An 18244-nucleotide genomic window follows, 5' to 3' on the forward strand; every position below is an offset into this window, starting at 1 on the left:
TTTTTGACATGTGTTGACTCTTGTATGGAATACTTTCAGATTAAGAATTCTGGGGTTAAGAAAATTAGCATGGCTTGCCAGAGCTATAATGAATACTAGTTTGCATCTGACCAGTAGCACCCAATAGTTTAAGTAAGGTGTTTACTGTAGGTTAGGTGTTATGAATCCCTAGTATCTGTAAGTGAAAGCTAGAGCACTTCTGTAATATTGATGGAAATTAAGCATTAAGTTAAGTTCTAACAGCCCAGAGAAAGTGTTTTGTTTGAAAAGGAGAGAAATAAATATATACCAGTAATAGCATACTATGTAGCTTAGAGGAAAGCCTAACTGGTAATTAGTTCTGGCTTTGTGGCCAGCTGCACCAGTGTGATGCTTAGGACAGATGAAGCATGGAATAAACTTGTTTAGCTTAGTAAGTTTCTCTCTCAAGTGTCTTCGTAGCTTTATTCTTGCCCTTTCAACTTAGCTTGCTACTAACTTTTGTGAGCAGTATGTTATTTAAGCCAACTAAATACTGTTGGCTCTGCATCATATTTATATATAGTATGCTTGTTTGTATGTAAAAGAATCTTCAACTTTACAGTGCTTACAGCTTACTGCCCTTGTTAGCATTAAACAAGGCCACTGATGTCTTTGTATTCAACTTTGAGGCTAATTCTCTTTTTTGCTTTTAAATAGGATTCAGATCTTCGAAGTGCACTTCTGTTGGAGCAGGCAGCCCATTGCTTTATAAACATGAAAAGTCCCATGGTTAGAAAGTTTGCATTTTATATGATATTGGCTGGCCATAGGTTTAGTAAAGCAGGCCAGGTAAGCATTATCTTTCCACATGGAAAATATGCTTGGAATTTGATACTTAGTCTGGAAAACATGTTAAATGTGTTGTTAGTCTGGAAAAAAATGCTTGGCTTCTAATATTTTGTGTTAGTCAGCAGTATATACAGCTCTGTGATCTTCTGAAAATTACTTCTGCATTGATCAGCTTAGTTTTTTACTTCTGAATTAGAAGTAATGCTGAAGATCACTGACTTAGGCTTCAAATATTATATTTTTCATTTCTCAGTCTTGATTTTATACACTGAAATACAAGGCTTTTTGTGTGGGTAAAGGAATATTTTTACTCTTGACTGAGATTGCAGAAGTTAGGGATTTCTTAAACTCCTAATTTATTAAAATAATAGCAAAATTTAGATAACCCGTTTTTCCTGGTGCCTTAACCACATGCTTTTTAGTGGATGTGCATGTGTGTGAACAGTTACTACAGTTGCTAAAGTTCAGCTGCTTGCTCTAATACCTTATTTCAAGTGTCAGTGATATCTGCTGATTTGAATGATTTACTACTTGTACTCTGCTGTGATCACCATACCAATTTGAACACATCTTAGTTTTTTATCCCCCCTTTACCTCTATAAATGAGGGTATATGCTGTTCCCTTTTTTTAGAACATGCAACTTGCCTGTGGATTACTATGCAAATGTTCAGTAACTAGACTTGGGATTGAATGCTCAAGTCCTGATATATGTGTAGTAAAGGAGGTGTGGAGCTGACTGGAAGCAGAGCAGCTATCTCCAGTGGCTGATGCAGTTGGTAATTTTGTCTTGTATGTACTGTAGGGGTGTGTTTTTGTTGGTTTGCTTGGCATGGATTTTGTGCCAGGTGTGTCTACTAAACAGCGATTGCCTGGAAGTGTCAGAAAGTTCAGTGAAATGAAATGTGTTAAATCTATCTCATCTCCTGAGGCCTTTCAGAAGAGCTCTGTAGACTTCAGCAGACAGTACTAAAGCAACAAAGAACGCAGTTTTAAAAGTAGTCTTCTCTTGCTATTTACTCTTTTAATTTCACTGCCTGAAAGCATGAACTTAACTTGCAGGCTAGGCTTTGTACTGTAGGAACCAACACTTATGTGTTTAGGTAATATTGACCAGATGCTATGAGGTACAGCTCTGCAGACATGACAGTTAGCATTGTGGGGGTGGTGGTAGAAACTTCAGTGAGTTTTTGGACTTACTGTTCAATCTTACTGTTATTACAACTACAATGGCATTATTTGAGAAATCAACTTACTTGTTTTTTTCTTGCAGAAAAAACATGCCTTGCGTTGCTACTGTCAAGCCATGCAGGTTTACAAAGGGAAAGGCTGGTCTCTTGCAGAAGACCATATTAACTTCACTATTGGTCGCCAGTCCTTTACGCTTCATCAGCTTGACAATGCTGTGTCTGCCTTCAGGCATATTTTGATCAATGATAGTAAACAACCTCCATCTCAGCAAGGAGCCTTTTTAAGAGAATATCTTTATGTATATAAGGTAAGTGACTTCCATTTGGATTTATTCCTTAGTAGTCGGTGATTTTTGTTACCAGTAATTTTCTGTTAAGTCATTGAATTAATTTTATTGAACCTGCTTTGTTCCAGGATTGTGTTTATCTAGTTCATGTGTTAAGTTTTTAGATTAGGCTTGAAAAAAAAACCAAATATGCTGCATTTTGTTTGTGTATTAAGTGTAGTTTCACTCACAGGTATTAGTGTGACTCCTTGTATTTTTATTACAGTAAAATTAACTCTTCCTTTTGAGGGTCATGGCTGAATTGCAGCCTATAATATTTCAGTTTCTTCTAGAGTTAGTGGATCTGTCTTGATCAACTTACAATGATTTTTTTGAGGCTTTTGATGATTAATGTTTAATAAAGACTTGGTAGCTCTGTCACCTTTCCTGGTTTTATAAAGTACTCCCCATCTATGTTATAGTGAATATCCTTTAATAAGGATTTCTATAAATCAAGTGACTCATCAAGGTGGCTGTAAGTTCATGAGTGATTCTGGATTGTAGTATACCATATATATTGTGGGGTATTTAGTACTGATACCACTACACAACGTGTAGCTGTGTAGTTAGTTACTGTCTTAAAGTTTTCAGGTGGAATTTCTGTGGTGTTTGCTATGCTATAGTAGACCTTACTTGAGATTGGTGTTCAAATCCACAGCTCAGCTGTGGTGAGTCTTGTGTAACAGTTATGGTATGGTGAATGTAGTTTATCAAATTCTGAGTTAGAGAGTAAAGCTTTGCATCAAATAAAGCTTGTAATAGCCATGCAGCCACAACAGTGATTAGAGTGTTGGATTAAAATCATCATTCTCTCTTTTTCCATAAAGATTACACAAACTTTAAACTCTTACTGAAGAAAAGATACTACTTCAGAATGTCAAAGCAGAAGAAACTGTCAAAAAATTGAAATTATTCATTCCATCTTAAAAATACTACTTATTCAAGCACTGAGTGCTTATAACATGGCTTCCTCATCATTCAGGTGTTGGTGATATATAGGATGGACTTCATGTATTTGCATAATGGCATGACACTTTTCTTCTTTGCTTCAGAACTTAACCCAGCTATCACCTGATGGTCCCTTACCACAACTTCCTTTACCATATATTAACAGCTCAGCAACCCGTGTTTTCTTTGGGCATGATCGAAGACCAGCAGAAGGTTAGAAAATTTTGTGTAAACAGACTGAAGTCTCTTTTTTGTGAAAACAAAATATTTGCAAGAGCTGGTGTAATTTAAAAAAAAATCTATCATTATGTAAAACTAATGTGACCAGGTAACTTCTTAAATAAGATTTGAAAAGAAAAGCTGAAGCTTAGTATCTACTCATTAGATGCTTTCAGACTTCCCTGTATATATGAAATCTGCATATGCAATAGGCTGACTTCCACTGTTTTTCACAGCTGGAAAGCTTCAATGCAAGTCTGTAATGAACTTCATGAAAGGGATTATTAATGCTAGACTCCAGTGCTTGAAATTAGCTTTACGGTTAACTTTCTCTTGGTGTTTGAGATGCTGTGATTCTAGAATATAAAGTAAGCTGAGTGGAAATTCTTAGATAAACCAGGGCTGTAGTCTGTCATAAAGTAAAAATAGTATGTAAAATGGGAATACCATGTACCATTTTATAATCTTGGAATTCCACAGTTTGAAAGTAGATTCCGTGTTTGTAATTTGAAATGTCTTGCAATTCACTAGTTTACATAAATTATAACATTGAAATTACAGTAACTGAGAATTTGAAGTATTTTAACAATACTTACCAAACTTCCAGTCCTGCCCTGTGTGGCAACTGTTGTATGCCACTGTTCTCATCTTCTATGACTGTCTTACTCATACTAGGTGAAAAGCAGGCAGCTACGCATGTAAGTCTGGATCAAGAGTATGACTCCGAATCATCGCAACAATGGAAGGAACTTGAGGAGAGAGTTGTTTCTGTGGTAAATAAAGGAATGGTACCTTCAAACTTTCAACCAACACAGTTCTGTTTAAATCGCTACTCGGATAACTCCAAATTTCCACTTGCTGTGGTAGAAGGTAAAGTTATAGTTTATAAATTTCAGAAATAAGATGAGTTAGATTTGTACAATAATTCCTGTGTTATTGTAGATTTAAACCAGTGTTCTAGTGGAGGTTGTTCGCACAAGAATCCTTTGAGTTAGGTGAACCTTCAGATTGTGGTGGGGACAGCCTGTTATTTTCTTGCACTTTTTAATAGAACCAATAACTGTAGAAGTGTCCTTCCGAAACCCTCTGAAAGTCCCACTTCTTTTGACTGACCTTTCGTTGCTGTGGAAGTTTCAACCTAAAGACTTCAATACAAAGCATGAAGGAGAAACAAAAGAGCTGGTAAGCAAAGCGTCATTCTTCTTCAACCAAAACCACACAGTTCCAGTTGTGGAGCATGTGTTAAGTCTTAAATGCTGTAGTATGAAAACAACTGGTTTAAGTGTAAATCTGAAAAAAGGGAGGGGTGGGGGAAAGAGGAAATGACCACTGAATTTTCTTATGCATTGTTTAGATTTTCCTAGATCCATAGGGCATGAAGCAGCCAAGTTAACAAATATATTGTACTGAGTATTGTAAAGCTTAATGCAAAACAAAATGCTTCCAACATCTCACTGTATGTGTATTACATCTATTTTGAGTCACACTAGCCCTGACCAGCAGAAATGACTTGCAGTGTCAGTAGGAGTATTGTCAAATACCTATAGCTACTTGTATATAGTGAAATGTGTGTTCTGAAAAACTGTGCTGGTATGGTATAGAAACATCGTGGCATCTTAATTAGAAGGAAAATGAAAAATTATCATATTAAGATAAATGTTTTGGATACTTTAGATGAACTACTTAGTACTGTTTAATCTAACACTTCAACTGATGCTGCCAAAACTTCCCTCTGAAGGACTCTTCTCACATTTGTATTTTTAAGGTTTTAATGTATACTGATACTGAATATTACAGTAAATTCCTTAAGAGTTTGGTTTCCTAGCCAAAAGCATTTGGAACATAGTGATCTCTAAAGGTGCTGTGTTTGCCAGAGTTATAAACATAGTTTCATATAACTAAGTCCCAAGGATTACCACATGCTTTCCCTTCTGGTCTGGTCTGAACTGCTATTTTAATGATGTGATAAATACTTCTGTGGGTATCAATGAAACTGATTGGGAATGGTTCCAATATATAGTGGTAAATCTTAGATTTCTCTCAAGTAAATGTTTACTGAGCTCTCTGGCTGCTTCTTTAACTTGGAAAGCCTGAGAAACTGGGCATATAGCATCTGCTGGTCCTAACTGCCTGCAGTTTGAAATTTGTATGCTTTTAACCGCAAACACTGTAGGAAAGGTGTGGGAAGTAATATTTATGGCACTTTTTCTGCCTGAGAGTAATAGTATCTGAAAAACTGTTTCTTCATTTCAGGGAACGTGTGATGGTGCCATGATAGGAACTGAAGCAATAGCAGAATTTTTAATTAATAGTGAGGAGACAAAAGTGGTAAGTAATGTACTTTGTTTAAAAAATTACTTTCTTAGTGTTGAACTTCAGGGTGGAGTTCAGACTTGTTGTTATCTGAACTTAAACTTACAGAAGATGTTATTTATATGAAGTACTTGAATTTCTGAATCTCATCAGTGTGTATAAATACCGAAGGGAGCATATGACAGAGCAAGAGGCAGTGGGCATGAACCGAAACACAGCTGCCCAGAGATTGTGGAGTCCCCATCCATGGAGTTTTTAAAAGCCATCTGGACATGGTTCTGGGCAGCTGGCTGTAGGTGGCCCGCTTGAGCAGGCAGGTTGGACAAGATGACCTCCAGAGGTCCTTTCCAACTTCAACCATTCTGTGATTCTGTCTCTGTTAAACTTAATTTTTGTTATAATTTAGGATTTTTTCCTAATGTAATGAGCACCTCTCAGCTGTGGATTGGTTTGGTAAATTCTGTGTATATGAAATTTTGAATCCTGTAAATAACTTGTAGTTATTGAACACAGTTACATCAGACGTGACTGTAAAGTAAATGTAGCTCTGAGTGTTTTTAACAGTTGGACATAAAAATGTAATAATACTTTCTTCTTCTAGTAGCAACAACAACAAAAATTTAACATATCTCCACAGGCAAGACTAAAGCTCTTTCCCCATCAAACAGGGGAGCTACATATTCTGGGAGTCGTTTATGATCTTGGCACTGTTCAGGGTGCTGTGACATTAGATGGGATAGATCCTTCTGTTGAATTGCAAACAGGTAAGTGTATTATTCCCTTAAGTTGTGTGTCACTGGAAGGGGGAGACATGGCTTCTGCAGATTAGAATAAAATTCTAATGTTTAATGTTTAACTATTGTGATGCAAGGCTTTCTTTCATGTAAGAATGTAGAAAGAAGGGAGACAATTGGAACAGGAAAAGAATGAATTGGCATCTGTATGAATCCCATAAGAAAGGAAATAATCACTACCAAACCCATACTTACTGTTCCTTTTAAAATCTATAAATTGGGAAACTATTTAAAAAAATCAAAATTTTTCTGTCTACTGCTGTGTTGAATCTATAACAGCTTTCGCTGATTTTTGCCATTCACTTTTCTTCTGGGTCCTGTTGCTTTGTTAGCTTTCAATTTTTGTCTAAATGTTGCACTTCAGTTCTTTGCATAGATTTCCAAATTTAAACTTGACTGAAACAACTTCTTTTAGCATCTTGACTTTATTTTGGTTCTCTTTCCTTCATATTAACATATAAATGGCTTATTAATTCCACGTTACTTGATCTGTTTTGTTGAGTCATTAATCTAAAACTGTCTCTCACAGGGAAAACTTAGTTGTTGGAGGAAGTGGGGATTAAAGCCTGTTTAACAGTGTCTAAAAGAAATAATGAAGCTTGTTTAACTATCTTATGAACTGTAAACATTTTGAATAAAAAAAAAAAACCCAAAAATAAAGTTTGGAGAGTAGTGGCTTGTCTTTTGAAGGAAATAAAAATCTTTTGACTTTTCCAGTTTAACAGAAATTGGGAAAGGAAGTAAATATTTCACCCTTCATGCTCCATGTCCTTCCCTAACCCCCCACTCACCCTGCTGCAATTGTAGGGATCTAAAGGGCAGTAAGTCCACATCATCAGAACGATTTTTGGGATTGAGTAAGGAGCTTTGGCTCACTTAGGAAAAAATAATTATTAAAAAAATACAAACCAAAATTTTTATAAATTGTTTTAGGAAAGTTTGTCTCCAATGGATTATCTGTACGAGGACGACAAGATTTAGAAATCCAAGGGCCTCGACTTAATAACACAAAAGAGGAAGAAACATCTATTAAATATGGACCTGATCGACGTTTAGATCCCATTATTACAGAGGAAATGCCTTTGTTAGAGGTATGTAGCTACTTTCTATTGGCAGTTTTAAGCAAATAGCTGAATTCAGTTTATAAATGAATTTCTAACAGTGAAGTCATAAGCTTTGTGAATGTCTAAATCTTTTGAGTTAATTTCTGATTCACCAGTGCCAGACATGCATATGTTGGGGGGTTGTGGTGGGTTTTTTGGGTTGGTTGGTTTGTTTATTTTTTTGGGGGGGGTGGTAGTGTTTTTTTTTTATTTTTTTGTTTTGTTTGTTTGTTGTTTTTGTTGGTTTTTTTTAAGTGGAAATTGAAGCCTTCAAATTAATACCATTTGGAGGTTGTTCATTCCCTTTAAAACTTTAGTTGGCAACAGCTTTTTTTTTTTTTTAGCCAGATTTCAAGGTGAGGGGGAAAGGGCAAATATTTTTTTTTCTGTTGGTTGCCATTTATCTAGAATCTTCAAGGTGGCTTATTAAAACACAGTGATTTTCCTTACTAGGCTTATTGGTCTGCTTAATGACAACACTTCATAGAACAGAATGTTTCATTTGGGAGGGACCTATATCAATCATCTAGTCCAACTGCCTGACCACTCCAATGCAGATAAAGCTAAAAAGTTAAAAGCGTGTTAAGGGCAGTGTCCAAATGCCTCTTAAGCACTGACTGTCTTGGGGCATTGCCCACCTTTCTAGGAAGCCTGTTCTTGTGTTTAACCACCCTCTTAGTAAACACATGCCTTCTAATGTCCAGTCTAAATCTCCCCTGGCACAGCTGCAAACCATTCATATCTGTCCTATTGCTGGATACCAGGGAGAAGAGATCAGCACCTCACTCCCCACTTGCCCTCCTCAGGAGGCTGAAGAGTGCAATGTAGTTTAAATAAGTTGATGTTTTCATGCACATTTGTAAATTAGCTCAGTGTTCAGGTTTTTCTTTTCTCCTGTTCTCTTCCATACAGGTGTTCTTTATAAATTTTCCTACAGGGCTTCTCTGTGGAGAAATCAGAAAAGCATATGTAGAATTTGTGAATGTAAGCAAGTGTCCTCTTACTGCACTGAAGGTTGTGTCCAAGCATCCAGAATTTTTTACGTTTGGTGGAAATACTGCTGTTCTAACACCACTAAGTCCTTCAGCTTCTGAAAACTGTAGTGCTTACAAGACTGTTGTGACAGATCCTACCTCTGTGCGTACAGCACTGCTATCTTCAGCTTCTTCTGTAGACTTTGGGGTTGGCCCAGGAGGTCAGCCTGAAGTGATAAACGTCCCACTTCCTGATGCTGTTCTTCTTCCTGGGGCTTCAGTGCAGCTGCCAATGTGGTTGCGGGGACCAGATGAAGAAGGTGTTCATGAAATTAACTTTTTGTTTTACTATGAAAGTATTAAAAGACACTCAAAAATGTGGTAAGTTTTATCTACTTTTGTCATACCTGTAAGACACTATAAACATTGTAACCATAAATGTGAATTTCTTTCAGTTTCTGTGGTGATGTAGAAATGGCTTCTTACCTATTATTCTAAGCAATAGTTTTTTCTGCTATGCGATCTAATCTCTATATGAAATTACATAGTGTACACTGCTTCTATCAAAGTGTCACTTGCTGTTAATGCAAAGCACATCTTTGAGGCATACGGGGGAAAAACATGACTTGATTTGTTTCTGCATGTTAGAAAAGAAAGCCTTGTCTACATTGAACAAAAGATTTCATCATGGTAACATGGACTTTTTTCCAGTATTTCAAACTGGTTAAGAGACTGAATGCTTAAACAGCACCTACCCATGCAGCATGATTGTTAAATACAATATTTTTTTGATAGGAAGCTGGAAAGACAAGTATCTCTTCGATGGCTGAAAACAATAAATTGTCTAATAGCTTTAATATTGTTGAAAGCTAAACTTCTTAATGACTTAAAGATTCTGGACAGCAGTCCTGATTGTTCAGAATGTTTTGTTGGTTTTTTTTTTCTTTCTTTTTTCCTTCTCCCTCCTTCCTAGTCATAGAGTATTAAGGCACACTGCAGTTATTTGTACCAGCCGGTCTCTGCATATTCGAGCTACTGTCTGCAGAAGTAATGCACTTGAAGATGAAGAAGGCAGAGGGGGCAATATGTTGGTGTTTGTGGATGTAGAAAATATCAACACTGTAAGTTCTTATTTTTTAATAATACTGTTATAAAGCTCTCAATAGATGTCGAAGTGTTACCAGTAGAACCAAGACTTAAGCATAAGTGTTTCAGCAACTATTTTGGGAACACCAAGTAAACCTTGTGTATATGATCAGTACAGATACTGCTGGAAAGAGAATACTAATATTATGTTTTATCTCAACTCACTGGAAGTCTGCTATACCTATCTCTTCCAGTACTGTAGCTTAGATTTTATTTTTTTTCCTTTAGGAAGATTTATTCCAAATTCATGAATGTTCTCGATGACTAGAACTTGTAAGGTAGTTCTAAGTAAGACAACCAAGTTCCCCAGTCCAGCCTTTCAATGAAAACACTGGTAGAATTGGTGGTAATGTGAAGTCAATATTTAAGCTCTAACTTAAAGAAGGCTTCTGTGTTTATATTTATTGCCAAAGTCTAAAAGACAATTGTTTGCTGATGTACTCCAAATACAGGTATATCTGTTGTGGTCTGTTGGCTTAGCAAGGCAGATGAAAATATTTTAGATCTTTTTACCATGCTAATCTAAGCTTACTCATTTTCTTGGTAAAGCTGCTCCCATTTTTTCAACCACAAAGCAAGGTAATTGAATCCTCTGTTTATAAAATTTCTAACCACTTAGCTGGTAGTGGAAACACTGAGCTGATTTGTCATTTTGTTTTAAAGGTATATACACTCTATTTTTCTTGAGTGAACAGTGTCTACTAAAGTGAATATTGTCCACCCCTTCTTTGATGGGGAAGGACTATTTTTATGAAGTACTTACCAAGGTAACAGATAACCTTGTATGAGACTTAATTTTCCACTACCACCTTACTCTTTCCAAGAAATGAAACCACCCCCAAAAGCTACTTTTCATTGTGTGTATATATATAAAACAAAAAAGTTTCTAAAATTACTTTAGGAACATTGCTAGGTCATAAAACCCAGAAGGGAAGAATTTTTACTAAGTGACTTTGCACACAGTATTCTGCATTGGAGTTAAAAGCCTAGCTTTTGTTGTAGTCATCTTTATCCAAAATACTAGTTTCCAGGTATTTTTTGGGGGGATCTTTGTTTATTTTTTGTGTGGCTTTGTTTGCTGGAATTGGAAGTTGCTGTGAACTGGGGCTGTTGTTTTACATTACAGTGGGTCTTAATTCTCTTGTCTCTCCTTAGTACTGTGTTATGGAAGGTGTGAATAATGAGTTAAGATTCTAACAATGCTGCTTGCAGTGAACACTTACAATGTGATGTAGGAGGTTATGACTGTGATTGGTCTTGACATAATTTTTGTCTCTTCCTTAGAGTGAGACTGGCGTTAAAGAATTCCATATAGTGCAAGTTTCAAGTAACAGCAAGCACTGGAAGCTTCAAAAATCTCTTAATATCTCTGAAGACAAAGGTGTGTATCACCAAAACCATGGCAAGTCTAGCTTCTGCTTGACAAAAACAGTTAAAAAGAATCTTACAAGGAGTTTAATTTGGCTCTTGGAATAATTAATTTCTAAAAGCTGTCACTTTCAAACATGCTGCAACCTTTCTTTTGCTAGTGTTTCAAGAAACATATTGAAAGGTAACTTCCAGACTTCATCAGTTTTAAAAATGGCCTTAATTTACAGGTACAGTTAATTTCTGTGACACAGAGAAATCTGTGTCATGGATTTGTTTTAACAAACAAATTTTGTGTTCTTTTAGTTATACATCAGTGTTGAATTTAACTGATCAACAGTATTTGACAAGTACTTCTTATTATTAGAAAACAGAAATACACCAGAATTGCTAGTGCAGTATCCTGCCTTCACTAATAGAAGCTGCTAATTTTTGAAAAGGCCAAATATATCAGGCCAAAAAAAAGTGTTAGGTACAATAACAAACGTAATCTTTACTTATATGTTGACATTTAAGTACTTAGAAATTAGTCTAGTCTTAGTATTTCTCTTTTGTAGTATTTAGGTAAACCAGTCAGAAACTAAATCTTGTATTCTGTTCTTTCCTTCTTTCTCTGTATCTCCTCATTGTATAATGTCTTGCTTGCTACTCTAGTAATAGATGGAAGGGCTCAACAGATGGGTCTTCCTGACTAGCATAGAGTTGCACTGCTTGATTAGTTATGCTTTTTGAGTATTATCAGTGTGGTTCTTACTTGTGAAGTTTAAAGGCTGAATTTTGGCTAATGAGTGACATATAACGTTGGGGGTGGGGGGAAAATCTTGCCAAAAGAAAAATATCATGCAATTTTTTTTTTTTTCCAGATACTAAACTTGCTAGCAGAGAGAGAGCAAAGTTGTGTTTTAAAGCAGTAAGATGCAAAAACTCAGAAGGTAGGTTCTCTTCTGAATGTTGTGACCTTTGGAAGAAAATACTTTTTGGATACTGTATGCTGGAATTGTGACTTCTCATAATGCTGAAACAATTCCTTTTCTTTCTATCCTTTAGAAAACTACACATTTGCAGACATTGTCTTTGGAAATGAACAGGTAGGTGAACTGGTATGACTGCATTCTGTCTTGTACAAGATATCCCTGTCATGTGCAGGGAGGGGACCCTCCCTTCTAGACAGTATGAGTATTCTGCTAATGCAGCAGCAGCTCTGTAGTAGTGCATTGTGGAAAGGCTAACCTTTTTGAAAAGGAGAGGTTAAGAAGCTCAAGTTTGTTACTCACCCTGGTGTCTCCAAGTATCACTGTTGTTGGTCTTGAAACCACTACTTCCTTATCAAGATTTGGTGTTGCAAAAGCCCAGCACAGTGACAAATTTGACAAACAGCACAGGATTTCTGTCTATGTGAGTTATATACAAGGAATAGCCTGTGCAATCTGTTATCTGTGCTATTGCTAGCAAAATGTATGCTCCTAACTTGATAAGTAACTCTAGCAAACCTGAGGAAAGTATTCATAAGAATGATCTGCACATTAATTTTGAGTTAGTTGGGACACATCAGCTGTCACTGCTACAGCTAATGTATCACAGTAGGCTGTCTTGTAATAATCAAAGCTCTTACTTCCAAGTTTGCTATTCATAGTTTTAGGCCAATATTCTGTAGCTCTGTTTCCCTGTGTTACCGTAGCTTATTAGGTAGGGCTGATCTCTAATAAGGCAAGCATGGAAACTAAGATGTGTGGCATCCTTCAGGTTTGCGAAGGGAAACAAAGCAAGATAATACTACAATGATGAGTTCTGTTAAGAGTAACTTGTGTCAGCTTGAATCCTTTTCTGAAAATACATTCTGGCTTTTGTTTTTCTTGCAGATAATAAGTTCAGCCAGTCCTTGTGCAGACTTTTTTTTTCAGAGCTTGTCCTCTGAATTTAAAAGAACACATGTGCAGTCTCATACTCATGCATCTCAAAGGGCTGGGAAACAATCGTTTGATGAGACTGTCAGATTGATACAAAGATGCAGCGAAGTTGATTTGAACGTTGTCGTACTGTGGAAGGTATGTATGGTTATGGCCTTTGTGGTAATTTAGCCATGAAGTTACTGTTACAAAAATAATTTAATACGGCATCCTAAACTTCTAAGTGTACTCATACAAAATTTGAATGATTTTTTTTTTTTTTCTGAAAACAGGCAAATGCACTAAAATGGTGTTAAGAAGCAAAGACAGTCTTAACAGCTGTTACTGTAACAAGTATGCTTAAGTGGTTTTACATTACTCTGGATGTACCCAGTTCTTTTAAGCTCTTTCCTTAAAAGAGAAAATTCTGAAATCTTAGAGATTTGTGCTTTCTTTTATTGTAGACTTGTAACAGTGATCCCCTCTGCCTTTGAAGAAGAGGATCTCGTTTACCAGAACACAAATATTAAATAGTGGAAATTGGCAGTCTAAACTTCAGCAGTTGTCTGTGCTTGCAAAATTAAAGGCATACACATAAAGTTAATATGTCATGCTAGCCTTTAAATTTTGAACAGTACAAATATCTTCCACTTAAGTTAGAGGGAAAGACAGTAATTCTGTATTATGCTAGTTTCTGGTCTGCTAATGTCTTTGTATTATGTTCTGTAGGCATATGTTGTGGAAGACAACAAGCAGCTTATTTTGGAGGGCCAGCATCATGTTGCCCTTAATACAGTTGGGAAGGAGGCTTTTTCGTTTCCTCAGAAGCAGGTAATCTAGTGTGAAATTTTCCTTTACAGTTGCTTCTTTCTGAAAATAGACTTGATCTGTTTTCTTGTGAATGGAATAGCTTTGGGTGCTTTTGTAGAATCTAACGTCAGATGTGTTATTACTGAATAATCCAGGCTGTCTTCAACTTTGCTTACTCATCTATATCAGAATAGCTAGGCTCAGTTTAAACATGAGAAAAGCAATATATAAGTAAGTATGCTGCTATGCAGTTGGACTAAATTGTTCTGTAGCATTTCATGGTAGAATTAGGAGCTTATTAATAGCATTAAGACAAAGTTAACAATTATTTCATAACAAAGTCAATAGTAAAGTGGTGAAATTGGTTTTGTGTTGTACAAAATCACTTCTATAAATTCTGCTACTCTTCAACTTTTAAATGACGAGCTTTAGTGTAAGACAGAAAAGCAGGAACAGTGGATCAGTTAAAGACATTGAAAGCTTCACTGGAACTGATCAATTAATATATTTTCTCACATTGAAGTTTTTTTGGTTATTCAAAGAAAACAGCATGTATAAGAAACTGCTGGATGTTTCCTGTTATATGAATCAGAAACATCTATGAAAGCTATAGATAAGTTTCTATAAAAACACCTATGTTAGGTGCAGTGCAAGTGTTTAAAGAAGAATGCGCAAAATGAAGTACAAGTCTTGTACTTGTTTAGTCTTCTGCTGAGCAGTGCATTGCTGTTCTTGCTTTGGTGCTGATCCTGTTGTTTTTACCAATGTTGCAAACATATATAGCTTCTAGTGAGCTCTTACTCCAAGTTGCAGCAAAAAGTACTACTATAATATTGTATTTGTGAAGAAAGCAATATAGGACAAATGTGTCTTTTTATAAATACTATAGCATTTTGTGAATTACTCTGAAGCTGTGCTCTTGACTTTGGTTCATAAGCCTTTAAGTATTTACGCATCATTAAGATGAGTTTTTCATTTAGTTCTTTGTGCTGTGAAATAGACGAGGATAGGTCAAAAGGGGAGTGTAGTTTGAGCTGAACTGGTTGGTGTTCATTACTACTGAAAAATAGGAAAATTTAAGTACTAATGTTTGAAGACTGTTTTCACTTAACATTCCCACACCCCCAAAAAAGCCTATGCAGAGTATTGCTAGGTGTTATTAGTCTAGTGACAGCTGCCCACTCTGGTGCATACACCTTAAGACAGAAAAAATAATACAACAGTAGATAATTCTGTAGACATCTGAAGTCAGGTGAGAAAACACTGTGGACTTCTTATCTTTTGGAGGTCTAGTTCTAGTAAATGGGTGGGAGGAGAAGCAGGATTGAATCATAACTGCATCCTAAAGTAAACAACCACGTGAACATGCTAGAGGTAGAAAATTACATTTCTTGTTGACTGCACTGGAACTCTAGTTGTCTGTCTCAAATTCAGTTTCAGACTAAAAACTGAATCCTTGCCACCAGCAACAAGGATGATCCAGATGTACTCTCAATTTATTTTGAGGTTTACATGCCATATTAGTATTCTGTCTATAATCTTTCTAATCTGTTATTACAGCTGTAATCAAATAGATGCTGTACTGATTATGGTATTCACTTGAGCATAAAGCACATGCTTCCTTTGAAATATTCTGTACCTTGGTTAGAAGCCAGAAAACCTCTGTGTTGTGATGCACTTGAAATCTGGAGCAAGAGTAATATGGTTGTTTTTAATCTGTGGATTCTATATCCTCACAATAAGCAAAGCCCAGATTTAACTTGGATTTTCAGGGCTTGCAATCTTGGGATTGTTAAGGATTGAGAAACTGCATGTGCTCATGTACTACTTTCTTTTAATTGGCACTTCATACTGTGAGGAGAGTAGATAAACCCCTCTGACATGGGAGATGAGGAATAACTAATTGATTTAAGACTTTGCATCAGTTTACTTTCTTCACATTTAAGAATTAGAGGAATCCTCAAAATAGGATTAAATGAAGCTAGGTAGAGAAAAATAATGAAAAATTAAGGACTCTGTATTGTCTTTGAATTATCTTGCTCTTGAGTTAAATTTTCACAAGTAGTGAAAAGCTGGGAGTGGAGGGGGGAGGGGAATCCTGAACCCAAACTTTACTTCTAACAATGTTTTGAGTGTATTGTTTTGAAGTTTGTAACTTAACATTCAAACTATTTTTCATGAAAATCTGTATTTATTCTCTGAATCATAAATGGGACCGGGAACTAGAGTGTTCCTGACTGTCTTGTGCTGACAGTACAGAAGTTAGTTGTTTTCTGTGGTCTAGACAGCAGAGGGAGATGGAGATGCGTGCTTTTTACCCAATGCATCTTGGTTACAAGTGCTTACATGGCAAAGGGCTGCTCAGATCTGGGGAAAAAAAAAAAAATTTGCAGATTCTGGACAGGGTGTCACCTAGGATGCAAGAGTCTGCTCTCTGTATTGCTTGATGTGTTCTATTTGTTGCTGCACTTCAGTGACTTTCTTCTTGACTTGTGCTGCTTCTGCTTCATGCTGTTGTAGCCAGCTAAGGAGTTTTTGTCTGCCTGGCAATATAGCCATCATCAACCAAGAACGAGGGGTCTCGTATACTTGGGAAAAACATGAACAAGATTTCTGTCTGCATCTTTATTTCTTCTAGCCCACTGAGAAATTACTCAAATCTTAGCTGAATTCATCAAATAACTACATTGAACAAATCAAGGTAGCTTGCTTTGTATTTTGTTTAAATTCTGTGTGTTAGTTGATTTCTACTGCTTTGGCAGTTCACTAATTCTTTGACAGCTTTTAAGGATTTAGTTTGGATTTATAGTAACTTCCAGAACTGGAACAGTTCCAGAACTTCCAGAACTGAAACAAAGCTGCAGTAAAGCACTGAGGAGAAAATCAGTAGATCAGTATTCATTGTCAGGGTAATTTTTAAGTTCTTTCAGTCTACCAGCAACTGCTGGTAGTTGAGTGCACTGATATAAAGTCATCTTTATCGTATGTCTAAGCCAGGATGTGAGACTACTGACTGAGATGCAAGGACAGGTTAATTCTGCTTGATTCATTGTAGAACATGCAATACTTACAACAGGGATGAGGAGCAGATAGCAGGTCAACTAATACAGTGACATGGAAGTCGTAGTGTGGAGCTGAGGCATTTGCCGTACTTCTGACTGGCAAAGACTTCATTATGGAAGTTGAGATATGGTCTAGTAGAGGCTTTTCACTTGGTCATGCCAGCATGTTTGGGAATAGTGCATCTGTACTTCTGAAACACATTAGAGAGTGGAAACTTAGTTTTCATTGAAGTCTAGATGAGACAAAAGTGCCTACAACTGTGTTTTAGATCAGGTGTGCCTTTTTCAACATGCTGCCACCGTTAAAGCCCTCTGTTTTCATTGTGAAGTGGTTGTGTATTGCATAAAGTGAGTACCTTCCAGGTAGAATTAATCCAGGTGTGCTCCAGGACTGCACGTGATGTGCTTCTGGGCTGTTTGTTCAGTTCTTTGGATTAGATTTTGGAAGCCCGAAGTAAAAACCCATAAAATGTATACTATGTGGATGCAGGTGTTTTGGCAGTGTATCACTTCAGAGATAACAATTTTTTGTAACACTGCTTCATAATAGAGTTGGAATTAAGATCTGAGAAGTAGGAGAGGGTAGGGTTTAAATAACTGTGTATTTCCAAACAGTGAATAACTGGAAGTAGCAACCTGTGCTAGTTCAGGAATTTAGGGTTTTTTTTACAGAATAAAAAAAAAAAGGGTAGGAGTACTTGAATCAAATACAGATTGTTGGAATGGATTGAAGACTTTGCTTACCCTTCACTAATCTGACTTAAAGAAAATTCTTAAGGGTAAATAAACATAAAGAGCTGAAGTAGACTTTTTCCACGCTGTATTAATTTAATGTACTTATTACTGTACCAGTTTTGGAGGACTGGCCTATGTTATTGCCATGAATGAAACATTCCAAATAGCAAAAAAGAAACCTGCAGCTTTACCCATTGATAGACTGATGATATTTTGTGTTTTCAAATGCATTATTGCTGGTGTCTTAGCAAAATACTGTTCTTGGAGTCATAATTTCTATGGTTAGAAATGAATATAGATGAATCACATGGTGAAGGAAACCAACTTAAAGTTGATGTTTTAAAATGGAAATTGTCTGATCTAAAATGGGAAAAGGAGGAAGGTACATCAGTTTATCTTCCTCTTACTCTGCTGCTTTCATGTACTCTGCTTTTACTTATGCTTTAGTGGTGTTCCAAAGTTTCCTGTTTGGGTTTTCTTTCTTGCTGTGCATATTTGTCCCTCATACTTGACTGGACATGTTAATAATCTGGATATGAGTAACTTGAGCTTTATGGGACAG

General features: G+C 36.3%; 1 protein-coding gene across 2 annotated transcripts in view; it reads left to right on the plus strand.

Moving 5' to 3' along the window:
- Positions 1–18244, plus strand: part of TRAPPC8 (trafficking protein particle complex subunit 8) — a 49585-nt gene that overhangs the window by 23692 nt on the left and 7649 nt on the right. For both annotated transcript variants that reach the window (XM_031052854.2, XM_031052855.2), the window contains 15 exons: positions 679–810; positions 2082–2306; positions 3377–3485; positions 4167–4361; positions 4543–4673; positions 5745–5819; positions 6442–6568; positions 7532–7689; positions 8614–9056; positions 9649–9796; positions 11106–11202; positions 12053–12121; positions 12237–12277; positions 13049–13234; positions 13805–13906. In XM_031052854.2, the coding sequence (XP_030908714.2) occupies positions 679–810; positions 2082–2306; positions 3377–3485; positions 4167–4361; positions 4543–4673; positions 5745–5819; positions 6442–6568; positions 7532–7689; positions 8614–9056; positions 9649–9796; positions 11106–11202; positions 12053–12121; positions 12237–12277; positions 13049–13234; positions 13805–13906 (2238 nt within the window). The remainder of the gene's footprint in view (positions 1–678; positions 811–2081; positions 2307–3376; positions 3486–4166; positions 4362–4542; positions 4674–5744; positions 5820–6441; positions 6569–7531; positions 7690–8613; positions 9057–9648; positions 9797–11105; positions 11203–12052; positions 12122–12236; positions 12278–13048; positions 13235–13804; positions 13907–18244) is intronic.

The sequence above is a fragment of the Melopsittacus undulatus genome, chromosome 1 (assembly GCF_012275295.1).
Source record: "Melopsittacus undulatus isolate bMelUnd1 chromosome 1, bMelUnd1.mat.Z, whole genome shotgun sequence".
Lineage (NCBI taxonomy): Eukaryota > Metazoa > Chordata > Aves > Psittaciformes > Psittaculidae > Melopsittacus > Melopsittacus undulatus.